The sequence below is a fragment of the Abrus precatorius genome, unplaced genomic scaffold, assembly GCF_003935025.1.
Source record: "Abrus precatorius isolate BTA unplaced genomic scaffold, Abrus_2018 Scaffold5, whole genome shotgun sequence".
NCBI lineage: Eukaryota > Viridiplantae > Streptophyta > Magnoliopsida > Fabales > Fabaceae > Abrus > Abrus precatorius.
The window spans coordinates 15,643,309-15,662,708 of NW_020874395.1; the positions used below are offsets into that span (position 1 = coordinate 15,643,309).

At 32.2% G+C, this 19,400-nt stretch overlaps 2 protein-coding genes across 8 annotated transcripts; one reads left to right on the top strand and one right to left on the bottom strand.

Annotated features, from left to right (window-relative positions):
- The first annotated feature begins 3,048 nt into the window (after positions 1-3,048).
- On the top strand, positions 3,049-10,496 carry LOC113867117 (probable ADP-ribosylation factor GTPase-activating protein AGD14). Of its 5 annotated transcripts, none has more exons than XM_027502147.1 (15): positions 3,049-3,236; positions 3,450-3,574; positions 5,508-5,569; positions 5,979-6,066; positions 6,169-6,230; positions 6,310-6,406; positions 6,580-6,963; positions 7,379-7,700; positions 7,785-8,023; positions 8,107-8,268; positions 8,356-8,460; positions 8,693-8,776; positions 9,207-9,375; positions 9,466-9,511; positions 9,883-10,496. In XM_027502147.1, the coding sequence occupies exons 2-15, from the start codon at positions 3,476-3,478 to the stop codon at positions 10,013-10,015; spliced, it is 2,052 nt and encodes a 683-aa protein (XP_027357948.1). In that variant the 5' UTR covers positions 3,049-3,236; positions 3,450-3,475; the 3' UTR covers positions 10,016-10,496. The 5 variants fall into 5 exon arrangements, 3 of the variants coding, with proteins under 3 accessions (XP_027357948.1, XP_027357947.1, XP_027357949.1); XR_003505141.1 differs by having other exon boundaries at positions 3,062-3,236; positions 8,356-8,401; XR_003505140.1 differs by having other exon boundaries at positions 3,062-3,236; positions 3,445-3,574; positions 8,356-8,401; positions 9,883-10,464.
- A 1,186-nt stretch (positions 10,497-11,682) lies between these two features.
- LOC113867118 (probable serine incorporator) lies at positions 11,683-18,342 on the bottom strand. Of its 3 annotated transcripts, none has more exons than XM_027502151.1 (13): positions 18,012-18,297; positions 16,010-16,317; positions 15,604-15,677; positions 15,269-15,428; positions 14,974-14,998; positions 14,796-14,885; positions 14,400-14,571; positions 14,233-14,306; positions 13,835-13,904; positions 13,271-13,342; positions 13,062-13,195; positions 12,537-12,610; positions 11,683-12,185 (listed from the first exon to the last, which is right to left on the bottom strand). In XM_027502151.1, exons 2-13 carry the CDS (start codon positions 16,206-16,208, stop codon positions 12,130-12,132), a joined length of 1,200 nt encoding a protein of 399 aa, XP_027357952.1. In that variant the 5' UTR covers positions 16,209-16,317; positions 18,012-18,297; the 3' UTR covers positions 11,683-12,129. The 3 variants fall into 3 exon arrangements, with proteins under 3 accessions (XP_027357952.1, XP_027357951.1, XP_027357953.1); XM_027502150.1 differs by having other exon boundaries at positions 11,788-12,185; positions 16,010-16,372; positions 18,012-18,342; XM_027502152.1 differs by lacking the exon at positions 18,012-18,297 and having other exon boundaries at positions 12,046-12,185; positions 15,604-15,668; positions 16,010-16,319.
- Between the last annotated feature and the right edge of the window lie 1,058 nt (positions 18,343-19,400).

Genomic DNA, 19,400 nt, shown 5'->3' on the forward strand with positions numbered 1-19,400 from the left:
ATTGAGTGTAAAAATTTTTAAATTTATATTATTATAAATATATCTTTTTCTATATATATCAGATTTATTTTATACTAAAATATATCAGATCAAATAAAAAAAATTAAATTATGCTCCTATTAATAATTTTTTGAATTATAAAAAAATTTTAATAGTGTGACATACTGAGATTAATCCTGTTAAGTTAATTTTTAAATATGAAAGAGAGAAGAAATTTCTTTTTATCTTTGTATTTACTATTTGTGTAGTAAGTTTGCTTGAAATATATAATAATATATTTACAATAATTTTATCAACATTTGACAAAGATTTTTACTCCATTGTCTTATAACCGTTAATCTTGTGTTTCTTTATTTTGTCACTAACTCATTGACTAAATTGATTACTTAAAGTATGTACTTTTAATAATTAAATTTTAATCTATTATTAAATAATAGTCTATATGCTGCTCTCTTATTATTAATATTCTTAGTGTTAACAAAGAATATAATAGTATTTTACTTAAAAAGATAATATTATTTATTTTATAAAATAAATTTTACAATCTTAATTATCAAATAATAATTTTTTTACAAATATTATAATATTCGTTAGTGTGTAACCAGGTTCAATAATAAATTAATAATTTTTAATTTACTATAATTTTTAACTTATTACAGTTGTTTGTATTTGGTTTAGTACATATTTAACTGACTTTAGTAGTTCTAGCAAAGTACCATATCACTGGATGATTGTCAATTATAATTTTTGTCTACCTTTTGCATTTCCTAACATATGTCAGTAATATCTTGCAATTTTTTATATTCTGATGTGGTTTATAAGTCTTGAATATTTTTCTTTCTTCTTGATACGTTGTATTTGGAATTATATATAAATACTTTTGGAGCTTAAGCTATAATAGAAGAGAGAGGCTTCAAAATTTTAAGGTCGATGTCCCAATTAAATACTGCTGAGAAAGGATATCGATACCAGCTCTTAGGTTTGCAGGTCTCCCTAGCCATCATGTGACAAAGATGGATGGCAGAGTTTGCTATGCAGTTCTACATCGACTCTTCTACCAGCTAACCCAAAGTTGATGGACTAATACTAGCTGCTACAGCTGATTTTGGAATCATCTGTTGGAGGGACATGCTGATAACTCAATATCTTCTATGAAAAATTATTTAGAATTTTTGTTATGCATGTAGTTACGATCATAATTTAATATTTAATTTATCCTTTTGTGTACTTTAAATTGATAATATTATTTTTTTCTTTTGCGTTTAACGTCGATACTGTATATATAATTTTTTAAATGAGTAAAAATTGATTACAAAATTGTAAATTTTTATAATGTTTATGAGCAAAAAAAACTTAAAAAATTTGATCATATTATAAGCTTACTTGGCTTTAAGGAGATGCTTGAACAATGCATTTATTTAAAGAATAGTGGAAGAAATTTTTATTTTTTATTTTTTATATTGAAGACATCCTTGGCAATATATCTTTTGTCTGATTATAAGTTTATATACCGTGATTTACATTTACATAGAATATGAAGGTTGTAAATGTCATGAGCTGTTAAAATTAATTTAATTATAATTAGCCTCTAATTTTAAACTTCATAACTTATCTTCTATTTTTGTATTTTACTATTCATTTCAATTTTAATTTATTTCTATCTTAAATGGATTGATAACAACTGACAGAACTATTTTTAAAAAGTAAATAACTTTATATACTTAAAAATTAAATATGTAAAAATATAATAATTTAAATTAACAACAATAATATAATTAGTTTATACAACAGCAACATAAGAGTTGTTTATAAATGACATGTACGTACGCATGTCATATTATATATTTAAAAAAATTATTAATGTCACATAATTAAATATTATTATGTTGTTATTAAACAGTGATATTATTTAAAAAAAATAAAATTATAAAAATAAAATTAATTATATTCACGGATATTTAAAAGTGTATTTAAGTATATAATTTTTTGCAACTACCACTTGTGAGTGGTGAGTTTTTTTTTTTGGATTGCACAACTATAATTTGTTTTTATAATGCATGATTATTTACTCTAATTTGAATGAAAAATGGGAAATGAAATGAATAAGATGAACAGTGAGGTGAAGTCACGAGTTTTTCAATCCAAGTAATGAGAGGCCTTGACCTGACACGAGATGTTTATTGTCTATGGTGCATGTTTGGTTCAGTCTTTATAAACTTCAATGTCATGATCTAGACAGAAACCCATGAATTCAAAGCACAAATTGGATATTTAAAATGTTAAACTAATTAATAGTCGCCATGTATGACCAAACCAGTTGGCGTGGACACATTTCTTCTAATTTCCCCTAAGTAGGCCCATTTCTTACAACATCTCATGTTCCATAAACACCCTAAACTAGTAAAATAAATACCATCACATATTTAATTATATCAACACATTCTTTAAATTTAACTATTATTGTCTATAATTTTAACAAAATTATAATTATTCAATAAACTTAACATTATTTTTCTTAAACTAATCTTCTATAATGAAAACATTCATATTTTAATGAGACTAATTTTTATAGTGAAATTTAATAATCTATTTTATAAAATACAACGTTGATTAATCTAATGATTAAATTATATTATATTATTTTCATAATTATGTATATTGAATTTTATATAACTTAAATATTGTAAGTATTATTTAAAATCTAACATTTATTTATATTTTAAAAGTATATTATTTGTTAAAATAAAATGATTATTAATTTTATTTTTTATTAAATTTTATAAAATTAATTTCTTTAATAATAGTTCTTAAATTATCAATTAATTTAGATAATTTTATATTTTATGAAATATTTTATAGTTAGTTTATAAAATAAATTTTTATATAGTAAATATGAAATAATTATTTAAATAAATTATATTTCTAAACGCACCTTAAATATATATTTGCTTTAACTAACTTAGAAAAAATAAATTAACATGAAATTTTACTGAATAAAAAATATAATAATAATAATAATAATAATAATAACACGTCGAAAGAGGGTGTAAGTAACTGTTTAGCGCAGAGATTTGGTGCTAAAACCTCTCTGAGCTGGACAAAGCCGTCATTACATTACCGACTGGGCGACTGAGAAGGATCTGCGCTCTCTCTCTTCCTTTCTCTCTCTTCGGTTTCAGCTGTGCTTAGTTGATCTGTCTCTTCTCTTCAATTCAAGTCTCCAACTGTTTGCTCAGGTCAGTTCCCAATTCCATTTCTTCAACCTCTTAGGGTTTATACTTCAACTCTCTTTTTCTCAGATCTGCTGTTCTTCGTGTCTGCGTAAAATTGTTGCCTAAGAAATCCATGGTCTATTCAATTCTTCTGCATCATTGTTTTTGGATGCGTGATTTTCGATTTGAACTTTAACTTGATTCGCTCGCATGCTTTTTTTATCGACTGAAGTGCAGTACTGAAGTTCCAGTGTAGAGTGGAGATGGCGAGTCGGTTGAAAGAAGATGAGAAAAACGAGCGCGTGATTCGAGGTCTTCTCAAGCTTCAACCCAATCGCAGATGCATTAACTGCAACAGTCTGGTAAGATGTTAATCGAGTTTTCTAACAAATTCGATGCGTTATTACTGTTCCTTTTAGCTTCGGTAAATGCGACTTGATGCTAACTTGGTAGAATAGGAATAGGAAATAGAAAACAAGAAAATATTAATAATTCCAGATAATTCGTTAACATTAAAATTAATGACATGCAAAATTTTGAAAGTCACCAGACTGTGAGACAGTGGTGGGGACAATCAATGTAACATGGTTTATATGGCGTGTGAGCTGACTGAGTTGAAAATTCAGGAGTAAATGCTAACTTGGTAGAATAGGAATAGGAAATAGAAAACAAGAAAATATTAATAATTCCAGATAATTCGTTAACATTAAAATTAATGACATGCAAAATTTTTGAAGTCACTGGACTGTGAGACAGTGGTGGGGACAACCAATGTAACATGGTTTATATGCATGTGAGCTGACTGAGTTGAAAATTCAGGAGTAAATGTTTATCACGGTCTGGTAATTGTTGGAAGATGATTCCATTACAATCAGGGCACAAATGCTAGTACATGGAATAAAAAAATGGTTGAAATTTCTACGAGTGTGGGGTTAGATATGTAGGAGTGTGGATTTACTTGCTAAAGAAACGTATTCTTTGTCTTTTTATAGGATTTTCTAGTTAGATTCTGGGAATGCAAACGTCCATATTATGAATGTGGCTAGTTGTTAGCATCGCAGTAACCGTCGTTTGGCAAACGACAGGCTATTTATTAAGTAACTTGGACTTATGAGTTTTGTAATTTGAAATTGGTTAACAAACACTTGAATTTGTGGTTATTATAGAACTATCTTTTAAAGATCAATGACAGATACTGACACAGTATACTCTTTCCTTATTTTTACACTGCTTAACGAGTATTGATGACACATTGATTCCAGAAGCTTCGTGAAAAGAGTGCTAAATTATTTCAGATTTGCTTAAACAGTTATTTGAAGAACACCAGTGGGTATATAGTACTATTTCTTATGACTATCTAAATAGGAGTCACTAGCCCTGGATTAGGTTGCATTGGCAATGAAGCTATTATTAACACTGAGCGTTTCAGAATAAAACAAACAAGTTAATTGATCTTTTCATCTGATGAACAGGAACAAAATATTTCAAATATGATTAGTCATTCAATTTCAACGGTTTTTATTGCAAAAAGATAATTTTTCTACTAATTTATAAGGCCTCTAAGGAAGGTTAAAATTTCTAGCATGCTTTGGGAGATGTGTATAATAGCAACCAAGTGTTATCTTACTAAGTGAGGTTGGCTAATGTGTATGGATTATATAAAATTGAATATTAAGCATTAAAGACAGACTAAGCCTAATTCACTTCTGAATGCTAAGGGAGAAGGATTGGCCAAGCCCCACCCCAAGTCTTATATGGAGCATTTTAGTCATATTTCTAACCAATGTGAGACATTTTGACATTAAGTTACTTTAGGATTTGCCTATGTTGTTTGATCCTTTGATTTAGGACTAATATGGTAGCAAGGATTTAATATATATTTCTAAGAATAGGTCATTGGGGTGTTTGAGGGTGTAAACTTCCTCAATTATACAGATTCCATATCACCGTTAGCCTGTGGCAGATGGATTTTATTTCGTCATTGACAGGCAGATCAATGTTACCATTTTTAATGCATGGCTGTGCCTGTAGACTACCAAAATCTCAAGGATGATAACTGTGCCCATCACCTGTTGATCATTCCCTAGATCTCATGATCCTTAATGAAGGGATAAATTTGAATCTCTGCTTAAATTCCTTTACAATCATTTTGTAGATTTTGATTTAAGTGTTGTTAATTACTAATCAACTTTTAGAGCATTCTGATTTCATTCTTCATAACCTAGAAAGGAAATTATTGCATTTGATACAGTGAAAGGTCTCTTACATTAATTATTTTATTTTCTCTTTTGGAAGGGACCACAATATGTGTGCACAAATTTCTGGACGTTTGTTTGCACAAACTGCAGTGGAATACAGTAAGTACTTACAAGATTTTTGCTTATTGTAGTATTTATATGTCTACACTGTCTCTATGATTTGATTTGAATTATGAATACTTGTTTTGGTGGTTCATGTTGGCCTGCTTTGGTGATCAATGTTGCTGATGTTAGTGGACTGAATTTCCCATTTGCTTTTATTTAGCTCATAAAATTCTTGTGATTGTTTCAAATGTGTACTTTGTGTATATTGTTGTACTATTTTTGGTCGTGAGTTTAAATCTCACATAATCTAATAATGTGCAAGCTCTCATATTCCTTGTGTGTAGAAACTGCATTTTGTTTAAAATATGTTATGCTGTATGGAGAGAGAACAATAGCATTTCCTTTCTAGCTCCTCACTTTCTTTGAAAGTTAACTGCTTTTTTTGTTGATACTTGATTTACAGCCGAGAATTCACACATAGAGTAAAATCAGTTTCAATGGCTAAATTTACTTCACAAGAAGTTAGTGCACTTCAAGAAGGAGGAAATCAGGTATAGTTACCTGTTTGTGCTAGAACTCACACTAGATATCTTTTCAGTTGGTTTGATATCATACATGCTTAAGTTGGTTTCTTCTTTGTCTGATGCTTGAAGCGTGCAAAAGAAATTTATTTTAAAGAATGGGACGCACAACGTCATTCTGTCCCTGATGGCAGGTAACTACTTGGCTGTAATGTTTATGTATAATTGCAGGGTGCATTATTTATTTATTCTGATTAGCATATTTGGTGCCAGTAATGTTGACAGACTCCGAGACTTTATTAAGCATGTTTATGTGGATAGAAGATTCACTGGAGAGAAGACTTATGACAAACCACCTAGAGTCAAATCGGTAAGATGTCTCTTGCCCCCTTTTGGATTAACTATTTCTTTTAAGTTTATATTTCACGGTTTATTACATTTTCAATTTCAACTTATGTACTATTGTTTTTGATTTAGAATTGCTCCAATATATCAAATAAGGCTAACATTCTCATCTCTTTTGTTATGTTGCATGTTATACAGGGTGACAAAGATGATTTCTATCAAGGAGGATCCAAAAGCCCTCCATATGAAGATGCATATGAACGTCGTTATAGTGACAGGTCTAGTCCAGGTGGGAGAAGTCCTGGATATGATCAAGAAAGTAGGCAATATGGTGATTATAAGAGAAGTCCTGGTCGTCCTCCAATAATTAATGATTGGCGTCGTGAAGATCGTAGAACATTGGATGGAGATTTTAAGGTGGAAAACCAATCTCCTGAGCGAGTCAAAGATATGGGTTCTTCAAGCCCACCTATGGTTCGACCTGTTAGAGAGATTTTGGGAGAAAATGTAGTACCGCTTCGGATAAGTGAACCCCCCAAACCAAACAGTGGAAGAGCTGTTGATGGCTCAGCCCTGACACAGGTGAATCCTGATATGATACTACATGCCTTTGATGTGGAATTTCTTCTTTATTTACATGTGATCTGTTTATCATTGATGCTATGCTATAACAAATTCATTATGTTTTGTCAGTTGCAGCTGATATTTTCACTCTTACTCCCTTGAATACGTTTTTGGTTTAATGTACTGTTTTGATCTGCTTGTGAATTTGTTATCATTGTATACTTAAAGATTTTCTTCGATGAAGGAATCCTGTCAATCTACAGTAACATGAACACACTGTTCATTGGAGTTAATTTTCTGTGAGATCTGGCTCAATGTTTACTGTTTACTTTGTTTAGCATGAACTATTTTGACATAACTTCTGTTTAGTTTAGTAAGGTAGCAAAACTTGTTTCTCAATGCAAATCTTATTACTGGCTGTTTATAATTTCAGAGAACTGCATCTTCAAGTAGCATGGCATCCAACAATGAAAACCCAGTAGAAGTTAAACTTGAGACTACTAAGAGCCTTATTGATTTTGATGCTGATCCTGAGCTTCCAGTTGCTCCATCAATTCCGCAAGCCCAACAACAAACAACCGTGCCTCAACCTGCTGTGCAACCAGCAAATACCAGTGATCACAATTGGGCTTCTTTTGATGTTGCTCCTGATGCAAAAGCAACTCCTAGCGCCTCAAATCTAAATCCACTTGAATCAGTGCTGTCGCAGTTGTCTGTGCCAGCATCTTTACCTACTCATGTTTCTGGAGTCCAAGGTAACCCTCCCTTATTGCAACTGTGATTCCTTGGGCAGTGTGATATTATTACCAAGAACTGATGACCCGTCTGTTTTTCCTCAGGATCTATTCCAGCTTCATCTCTTACTTCTACTCCTGGAGCCACAAGTGTTAGCGGTTTCTCAGCTTTCCCACCCAATGCTGCTTCAGTACCATCACCTGGACTGACATCAGTATTACGTCCCAATAATGCAGGACAGTGGGCCAGTTTGCAGCATCAGCAACCACTGTTCCCTGCTGCTGTTAACCAGTCTACTACACAACAATTTACACCACCAGTAGTTGGTACTGCGAATAATCAGGTTAGGCAATCATCTCAAAATGTTCTGCCTGTCAATTTCAGATTTGGTATTTTTTTTAACCCTTTCCTGGAAATATCTTGCAGCCATGGAATGTACCTCCTGTGCCTGCAGTGCAAGGGCATCCAAGCACACCAATGCCCCCTACATACCATCATGCCTCAAAGCCTGCCAATGAGGCTATATCTACTGTTGTTTCACAACCGTCTGTGGAAGTAAAAGCAAGTGGAAGAAAAGAACTTCCCGAGGTATTGTTTAGTCCTTTTTTTGCCTATAATGTGTGCACATTTGCATGTGTATATTGTTTGTCTTACAGTTAGTTGTGGTTAATGCAGGATCTGTTCACTGTGAAATATTCTTCCTTCCCTGCTCCAGTTCCAGGTTGGCTAATGGGTGTTCCCCATGGCATGGGTATCTCACTGCAATACAATAATATGGTGGTACTGTTACGATCCAGAATAATTAGCTTACCAGATTATCCTAGTGTGTGTTTGGATTAGTTTATTTGTGTTCACAACAGTTTGTAATCAAAGCTTACTCTAAAAGAACTTTTTTGAAAAAACAAAGGACTATTTTTCCCCAGAAATAATTAAACCAAACACATGCTTAATCTGTGGCTAACACACTAGTGTGAGCATTTCTCTTATGTAAATTTCTGCCTGCTTATTACAGCCTGTACCAAGTTTTCCACAGCCATCAAAGTCAATGAATCCATTTGATGTCGGCAGTGAACCAACCCCAGATCAAGCCCCAACTGTATGTGGTTTTCATTCATTTATTTAAAACATCTGTTTGTGCTATTGCCAATAATAGTTCATACTTTATATTCATACCATTGTCAACCTTGGTGTATAATGTGGACTATTGTATTAAACCATTTACATTTAATATTGATAATTTAGGATTTTTCTCTTCCATAGAGCATGTTTGTGGATAAATGATGGTTGGAATTTTGTCCACTATTGAGTCAGAAGTTTTGTTTTTTCATCTCTGGTTAATTAGCTGTATTTCACATTCTGAAGCTTGCATCCTGCCTTTAGTTGAACTACATCTGTATAAGAATAATGGATATCGGGTAAATGCTGAGAATTTGATCTGTTTTTTAAATGATCTCCTCACATTGAGAAGTCTGAAACATTGAAGTGTGAGATACTGACTTTCTAATATGTTAATTCCTTGCATGCAGTTTCCTTCCATGTCATCCTTGCATGGTGCCCTGCCTAGTGTACCACCTTCAGGTGCAATGCACCCTGCAAACCTGGGTTATCCTTCACATGCCTGGACTGCCCCCCCATCATCATTTCCATCAGTTCTACCTGTGCAAGCACAAACTCATCCATTTACATTGGGACCAAGTATGTTTATCGTTTTACCAGTCTTCAATTATTTGTTCAATGCTTAAGGTTTGCTTTTTATCTGTATCCTGAACAATGTGAAAATCTCAGGGGCTTATATGGGGCAACAAATGCAATCTAACATGCCAATGCCAAGGTAAACGACTCTTTAATCATGATAATATTTATTTCTTGAATTGGCTGTTTTAGTTTCAGTCGTATACTAGCTCTTGGATTTGGGTCCTATCCTTTATCTATCCCAAATATTGCTGTACAAAGCATGAACTTAAATGATATGGTGAACCCTTTATTCATAGAAAATTCATTTTAGCATTGCATGTTTCTCTGCTGTTTCTTACATGGGCAGATGTTAAGTGCTATTATTGACACCTCAGTTTTTATTAGTCCTACTTTTTGAAATGATTTGTGCAAGGGGCAATTTATTAGAGTTATATGGATAAAATCTATGATTATTTGTTGTTCAGCATTGCTTAAATTGTCACTCAACGATTTTAACTGAATGCGTAGGCAAGAAGTTGGGAATTTTGGTACCCAGGGAGCAGTTTTCGGCTTGTCAAATCCAGATCAGCAACTGACTGGTAGATTATCATCTACTCCCACCTCTAACCCCTTCCCTCCACAGGGGAACCCATTCGGATAATGTGAAGGGTTGTCCACCTCGACTTGTAAAGTCAAGCATCAACTTGTTGCTCACAGTACAAATTATGTGTAAGTTTCGTCCTATCGTTTGTCAGCGGAAGTGATACACTTACGCATAATGAGAAATTTGTGTTAACCGGGTCGAAGTCAAATATTTGCATTTGGCCGTGTAAATTGTTATTGCTATAGGAAAGGTGAAGACAAAATCTACCTTCTGGGAAGAGGGTCGTTAAATGACTGAGTTAAAGAGTGGATGAAAGGAAAAAGAGAGGGGGGGGAGAGGAGGGGGTGGTGCAGAGAACTATTCGAGGAGACAATTTTCTCCTTTTTTTGGTGCACCCACGGGTTCATTTGTAATTGTAGTATAGATTGGGTGATGATGTATGCTTATTTGGTGCCCTCTACGTGTGTTATTTCTTTCGTTTACCATATTGTATGATTTTGTAATCTCAATTTTGGTAAGGTCTTTCTTTTTTGTGGATAGTACATGAAATCATCTTTATTGCCACTACAGTTCTATGCCGCATTCTGTTCGCCGAAATTTTTGTGATAGTGGCTGATTCTATATCACTGCATGCACCGGCAAATGCGAAGCCTAATTAAATATACCCCAACAAGTCCTTTTCCTACACAGCCACGTTTATAATCAGGTCCGTGAAGAACTTGGAAATCGGCGGCTCTCACATCCCGTTCAGCTAGTGGCTAGTGTTTGGACAGAAAACAAAAAGGTGTCTAGTAGTGGGGACTTGGGGCTAACCATGATGGTGAAGTTGCACCCACAAAGCCTAGTCGTATGAAAGCTCCTCGAATAAATTGCTAGTGAACGAGGACCACGTCATTTTTCATATGAGATTAAGTTCACGTCAAACGACTTGAAAAAAAAAAAACTAAATTATATTTCTCTCTTCCAAGGTATTTTCATTCCCTCTTATTTTAAAAAATCATTCCTCCATTCATAGATAAGGGTCCCATTCGAGTTCATTTGTTTTAAACAAATGAACATTTTTTTTAAAATATTTTTCGCCGCGCAATGATTCTCAACATGATTAATAGCTATTTCAAACGTCTATTATCAAATTTGGGAGCTTAGACGATAAAATAAAGATATTAGATGAATTTTCAAAGTTATTAATAAAAGTAAGTATAACTTCATTTTACTTTCTAAAATACTAGCGTTAATAATGGGATATTCAAAATTGTAGAAAATAAAAATATTCTCGAGAGACACTTCCATAACTATTCACCTTGTTAAGGGATTTTTTTAATGCTAAAATAAACGAAAGTGTAACTTATATATATTTTTCAAGAGAGGGGAGTATATATTTTAAAGTAAGAAGAGAGACGATTGTAATTTAAGTATTTCTCGAGAAAGGAGGGTTTAATTTACTCAAAAATATACAAGACTTTTCATAGGTGAATAACTAAATAATTTTCTCTTTATTTAATACGAAATATATCATGATTTTAATTCACTATAATGTAAAAGTGGATAAACCCCTAACTTGATTACTTAATCTCACTATAGAGGGGTTATTTCCGTTAAAAGTTAAAAAACTATATTGAAGTAGGTACAAGGAATCTAATCGCTAATTTTGAAAATCTAGGAACGATTTTAACCCAGGTGATGCTTTAAAATATACTCCGTAAACAATTAACAATATATATTGAAGTGGTTGAACTTAGTGTTTATTATTTGTGACATGATCATTATTTGGTGACTGATACTATAAATTGACAAATCATAAATGAAATTTGTGATAGGCAGGATCTACTAAATGGTTGTTAAGTTACTTTATATTCCATCAGTGATAAATGAACAGGTAAAATGTTACCCAAAAAAAAAAAATGAACAGGTAAAAAGGTGTATACTTCTTTGTGCTATCCCTTGCTGGAGTGAGAAACTGCATGGCTTCGACTAACAAATCCAACAGCTCATGTGAATTGCCAGAACCAGTGCTTCTGACTTAAAATTTCATGGGTGTTGCATTTGCAATTCTTTTCCCTTTCTGAGAGAGGAGGAGCAGCTGGAGGAGTCCACTACATGTGCATCAGATATATGAAGATCTTAATCCTCACAATATCAAACCACAACTTGGATAACAGGGAGGTTCATGCTCATGTCGATTCAGCATGTCTGTTCTTCCATATGATTGGAGCTACTAGCATCCATACTGTAGAAATACAAAAGCTTACTTTGCTCAAGAAACTACACACATTGTGTTTTGCATTAAAAAAAGTCCCTCTCTCTTAAGTTTAAAATTTTCCATAAAGAAAATCAGCTACATAATTTCTCATACTTTTTTTAATACACTATTTATTATCAAATAAACTCTCTCTCAAATAAATAATGTGGGTCCCACCTCAATTTAATAAGTTTCATTCCATAAAGAATGTGTCACAAAGAGATTTGTATAACTCTTCTTTTTTCTAGTTTTGCTTAGATAAAATTCAGATATAATATTGCTAGGCCTAGTTTCGTGGAGAAAAAAAACAGAGAGTAATTCATCTAAAAATATACTTACAATAAACACACACTGCCAACCATTCATTTACTATTCTGACCCAGGCGCTGGTCCAGCCCACATCAATTGTCCATCTGCAGAAGAATATTGGCATTACATCTTATTTTCACACTCGTTAAAAAATCTATAAACGTGAAAAACTCATCACTAATTGCGTTAAAACAAGCATAAATTCATAAACATTTGTAACATAAGTTCAAACTCATTGATAATAAGCTTCAACTAAACATGCTACTACAACATTTTGGGAGTGACAATACGGACAACTATATTAGTATAATAAAGTACTCGGATCCAGAATGACAATATTATGTCACAGAAAATAATACGCCTCTCAAACCTCACGGGTACCACATTTATTGGGTTAGGTAGCATCTAGATTTGTATATGATCGTTTGGCTATTAATAATTACAAATGCAATGCATTTCCTTTATTTTTCTTTTGGGTGACAAAGCAAAACAAGAAATCCAAGTAAGATGCACAAAATATGTTATGAGCCTATTACATGTAGGGTAGGATCATACTTTCTCATTGAATGGTGACTATTCCATCCAATCAATAGCATTGCAAAATACATTGCTCCTGTGGCAAAGACAAAATGGAAGAAGCCATAACCATATGGAACATCATCTTCTCCTGGCGCATCACTCTTCCTGAACTGTAAGGATTGGTCAGATATATATATGCATTGGAGAACTTGATATCAAAATTCAATATAGATTCTGTAACAAACCTGAAAGCATTTGGAATCTATGCCTGTAGAAAATGTTGCCACAACGATTGCTAGTATCGCAACAACGAAACTCTGCCAATAGTCATCGTCATATGTTGGCCAACAATAAAGAAGTAATGCGAGGTAATGCATTTTAATGGTTCAGAAAATAAAATTACCAACCCTTTAGAAGAAAAAAGTATAAATTACAACAAAGCCAAAAAAGAAATGAAATTGGACTTTCTATTGTTAGATTTTATCATGTTAAGAGAAAAAGATACAATATAAAAGCCATTTTAATAATGTGACATTATCGCATTAGTTATTAACATAAGAAGAAGATGCAAATCCAAAAACAAATCATATATTCAAGGGTGATGAGCATATATAACTGGACCAGAGACTCACGATTTTGCATATTATACAAAGCAAGCAGAGAAAAATATCATCAAGTAAGCAACAAGATACTGAAATACATAATCGACATAAATATTTCTTGATTCACAGTTATCATGATTAAAGAGTAAAGAGCAAGTCCAACATTTAAGTTCATACTTCATTTGAACATGAAATAGTAAATATTACAATGATGCTTTGCCAGTCTGTTTTGTTTGCAGATTCTGACTCCCTGACGCAGTCAGCTCCTGCAGGTTCACTGCATGCACAAATATGTTTTAAAGCTCAAATTCAAAATTAAAATGAAGACAATAAATTAAGAGGACTCACAAAAATAAAAAGGGTTCTTGTTAAGAAGTATTCTAAAGATACTAAAACTTAATAAATCATTTTTTTTATTAAAATTCATGTTCAGAGTGCATTAAGAATCATGTAAGGAGTGGATTCTCATACTTTCAATTAAAAAACTCATTTTTGATTCCACTCTTAGCATTTGCCAAATAAAAAGGTCTACATATTAGAAGCCACATGCTTTGGCCAGCTATATCAACACAAGCCAAAAGTAAAGCAAAGATTGGAATCCCTACCTTCTAATTGCACACCAACAAAGGAAGACAACATAAAGGCCCATCAACCCTGGACTTAGAATGCCAGCATTTACCTATTAATAGAATGAAACTCCTCATAAAGTTATTATATTAATGGAAGATCATGTGATCTGAGCAAGCAAAAGGGACCTGCAAATAGAGCGTACTTTTGGGTGTAGCGATATACTTGTCATGAGTTGGAGAAGTACCAGGGTCCAAGTGATGAAGAAAATGTTGAGGAGGCAAGATGGCTTTGGCGCATACCAAATGTACATCAAAATGATCCCCACCAAACATATAAAGTATGAAATAGTTGCAAATAACATCACCTGTATTTGGCTGCCCAGAAATTGAAAATTAATGTAAACATATCATGAAAGCATTTTGTGCATTGTACACGTATTGTTAAATTGAAATTTAATAATAAATTAAAAATTATTTAATATTGTAAAATGTATAATTAATTCAATTAAACAAACATAAACACACAGACATACATACATAATTTTTCATACTCAGAAAAGCTAGTGTTTCAATTAGCTTTGTAGCATAGAAAAACGTACCATCTTTCTGCATATTTTTCAGAGCTGAAACAATCATTCAGCCATGTAATGAAGCTGATTATGCTTATTAGTTGAATTAGGAGGAAAACCCTGAAAAAGATACAGACAGTTAAAAACAATCACATGTAAGTCTAAAACAAGATATAGTGAAATAATTTGGTAGGGGTAAAAAGTATACCCGGCACCAAAATGTGCAATCTCCCCTGCCCCCAAAAAAAACATTATGTAAGAGGAACAATTTTCAAAGGTAGTACAAGCAACACTATTTATAGGATTTGTCTAAGTCACCCCATGGAAGACATAACTCTATCCATGATGGACTAATGAGGCTGTCTATAAAATTCATACAATTTTAATACAACGTCTTAACTTCATTAGTTTACCTAAGATGGAGTTATTTATCCCATGAGGTAACTTACACAAACCCTTATTTATATCAAAGAGGATGCATAATACTTGGAAGGTTTACCAACCATATAGCTCAATCAACTCAGAAGGGAGTAAAAATGGGAAAATTGTGACGAATACCCAAAGAATAATCTTGACCAACCACCATCCAGAATGCCATGTATCTCTTCCTTCGTTCAATTTAGAAGTGCCAGCAGTTGACCAAAACATTATCATATAAAATAACTGATCAAGAATTAAGGTTCAATCTACATGGTATTATAAATATTATAGATCAATAATTAATTAGTGTTTAGTATAATGCTTAGTTTTATTTCATTTCTACATACCTTATTGTACAACAAGGGCTTTATAAACCGGATTTGATGCATAATGTATAATTGAAATGGGAAAAGGATACAAAACAACCCATGCTCACACGCAAAACACCATCTGCACCCAAACAGTCTTTGCCAACCTTGCATCCTTTTAACCCTGTGGGTGCAATCTATGTTAGACTTTGCTGTAGGCATTAAAAGAATATATTATGCTATAGCAAGACACTTTAAACCTCTAGTGAAAGTGTGAAACTGTTAAATTAAAAGTGAGACTCGTGTTATATAATTTAATTAGTTTCACATAAATCTTAACTAATAAAAAATATGCTAAAAAGAGTATGTTGATAACATGTGCCAACGTGTCAAGAAGAAAAAAATTTCTATCATAGAATACAAATGGCATAGTCAAATGTGAAAATAGCATAAAACTTAATGTCATGGTAATGGGAAATAAAAGTTAATTCACTTCAAGGATTTAAGCAATCTTACCCTTAAGTTGTGTTAAAGCAGTAATGCTAGAAAGTTCATCACGAGCAGCCCAAGCCAAGAGATTGGCAACTAAGAAAATCAAACCATACACATATCTTGCCATCCATGGATTGGATGCATTTGTGAATTGACTGTACCATGAAGAATCCTTGAACAGTGCACACCTCTGGTTACTACTATTGCCTTCACCACTCTCCATCTTTTCTTCAACAAAGCAATATTGCTACTTCACAGTGCATGAATGGATCACAGATTGAAGAAATGGGCTCCACCCCACTAATCAAGATCTTCTATTCTTCTCCCCTGCACTGTAGAATGCATGAAAAGACTCGCCATTGTCATGGAAAATTTATCACCTTTCATCTATGCCTCGAATCAAACAAAATATTTAAAAGAACAACAATTAGCTTTCTTGGTCACTTTATCTTCACGTAATTGATAGAATAATATAGTTATTTTCACTTGGTCCTACCCATCTGAGATTTATATTTTTGGCCATGCATTATCTTACCTATCATCATAGACTAAAACACTAAACCCCAAATTTATTGGTATGCCTACCATATTATTAAAATTCCCTTTTCTTTGGCCTAGGAGTAAAATTCCATCATATTTGTCTATGTTTCTCTTCTCCTCCTTCAATGACTTCATTGAATATAATTCACTTAGCAAAAAATTAATCTAATCCCGAAAAAATATTCAATAGAACATTCCTTCGTTCATTAAAGTCTTACCCGAAGTGTGCATTGAATTCAAAGCCTCCAGCTTCTTCAAGTGGAATATGGTATGTTTCACGAAAGCATTGTTTTTGTGAATTTCGACAAGAATTTTTTTTTCCAAAGATTCTTTCGAAAAAAATTCACACATATTTGTGCCCACTGCCTTTTGTTATTAGTATTATTATATGGTATATTTTTATGTTTAATAATATAAAATGCTTTTATAGAAAAGCAAGTTTTTTTGGTGGATTTACATTCATATTACCAAAATTATATTCCATTAAGAAGGCTTTTCATCATGGAAGATTTACTAGCTACAGTTTATCATGATTTTTTTTTCTTTACTTTTTTAAGTTTTATTTGTTGGAAAAAAGTGAAACAACTTTTTCACGTCATTTGTTATCACTATCGTGTTTTTCCTTAGTAGTGTTTGAGGGTTGTCTTTGAGAGCAAAAAAAAAAAAAGAGGGGGAAGGAGAGAGAAAGGGTAAAGTGACTTTATACAAATAAATAATATCCGTTAACAACTGTTAACCATTTTAGTAGTAATTTGATTAATAAGTTAGCAATTTAATGACTAATTCATCAAGAAGCCTGTTAAGATTCTTAAACTATAAATAATTCAATTAATACCAGTTATCAATTTTGAAATTTAAAAGGATAAAGAAACGCAAGTAGGATGAGTAATGAAATTAAATTTTGAATATGGAAAAAAAATCTTTTGTGCTGAGATATTTTCCAAAAAACAAATTGAGAGATTTTTTTCCTTTACCTCGAAGTAAGCGTCCAAATTTTGGTTTATTTCCCCTTTGTGATTTTCTCGGCAAACAAGACATCGTTCGGACTTATGCGTGTTATATATATATATATATTAGCTGTTCTGTATTTGTTACAAACTATAATAGTTTATAGAAAAAAATATTTCACAGAATGATGAAAAATGGTTCCAATTCTGAACACATTCAACAACAGAAATACTGGCCACAGATTAATGAAAGATAAAACAAAAACAGATAAGCTTGTCTATGAAAGCATTGACAGAGTAGAATGCTAAGCATGAAACTACTGAGAATTCATATTTCATGATCAAAGCAACAAATGCAAGAGTTCATAGATTACATGAAAAAAAAATAATGAAATCGTTAATCAATTGTAAGGTGCATATATCCCACTTCATGTAATGGGATAAGAGTTTATTGCTATTTGAAATAAATTGTGAGGTGCAAATGGAGTTGATGGAAACAAAGAAAAATGAAACAAATCAAGGAATGTGATGAGCAATACCTGAAGATCAAAAGCATATTGGAGAAGAGAATTGAAGAAGAAGGGTCATCAATAACACACTGAATCGTTCATGGACAGGCTTTACAATCTCTCTCTCTCTCCCCCATTGAGAGAGACAACAAAACACAGAGAGAGAATTGGTGGTGCATGTGTTTGTTGGGTGTGTTAAAAATGATGAATAAGATCAAAGACACTTAGAGACATCGACACATAGGTAAAAGGTTGCTTTTCGGTGGTTTTTCTTTGCTTTCTTTCTTAGCTTTTTGCTTCTTTTCTCCCGCCGTAAGCTTAAGCTAATTCGTGCACTTTCTTTTCCCTTCCAATTGTTGTTCCTTTCGAGGTAACTATTCTTCCCATCACAATTATTTTATTCCTCCACTTCAACATTTTTTACCTCACTTATACATATTTTTTATTATTTAATCACAATAGTTTTATCTTGTTTTATACATATATTTTATTTGTGCTTACATAACCCCAAATGGGACAGATATTTGTGTTTCTTACAAGCATAAGCACGTACTTTTCTTCTACGTATCTGTGTTTAATAAATAATACTTTTTTATTGTACACTTTTCCAAAAATTTAGAAAGCGATAATGTGTTTAAATGTAAATTAATTAATGGGTGTTTTTAATTATAAGACAAATGAACAAAAGCAAGTTGGCATGCTGCTAGGAGGGTTGGTGGTATAAGGATCATAATCATAGTAATCATTGAGTAGCATCCAGGCGTTAAATGAGTGTGAAGATAGATTATAGTGTTTGTTTCACGCTGAATTGAATGATTGATTTCATGCTAGATATTGACATTATTATGTGTTTGGTATAATAACATTGATTGATAATGGGACTCTCTATGATTGTTTCTTGTTGCGTGCATGTAGCCACATTAATTGCAACATGACTTTTGACGTTGCAAGAGGTTGTTGAGTTTTATTTTTCCCATTTTGACTTCTCAACTTCATGATTTTCAAGTTCTTATATGTAATAAATTATAATTTACCATGAAAGTTATATATTTTCGGCTTTTTTTTAAAACGAATCACTTTTACTCTTTTCTCTTTACAAGGGTGGAAAGAATATATATTGAATGTAAACAATAAAGTTTAATTTGTGAAGATCTAAATCAGAAATCATATATATTTTTTAATAAAGTGTATTTTTAATTAATTAAATTTTAATTTTTCAAAGATACATGTAAAGTCGATAAAAATAAGTTTGTTTAAATTCACAAGATAAAATGTAAGAATTGAACTTTAAAATTTGAGTTTAGAGTAAATTTAGATATTCTTAGTACTCAATCTAATTAAATTTAAAATAAATTTGAGCTTTGTAAAGCTTTTTTAAAGGGCCTTGTTAATTTGGACACCACTTATGCAAACTCAAAT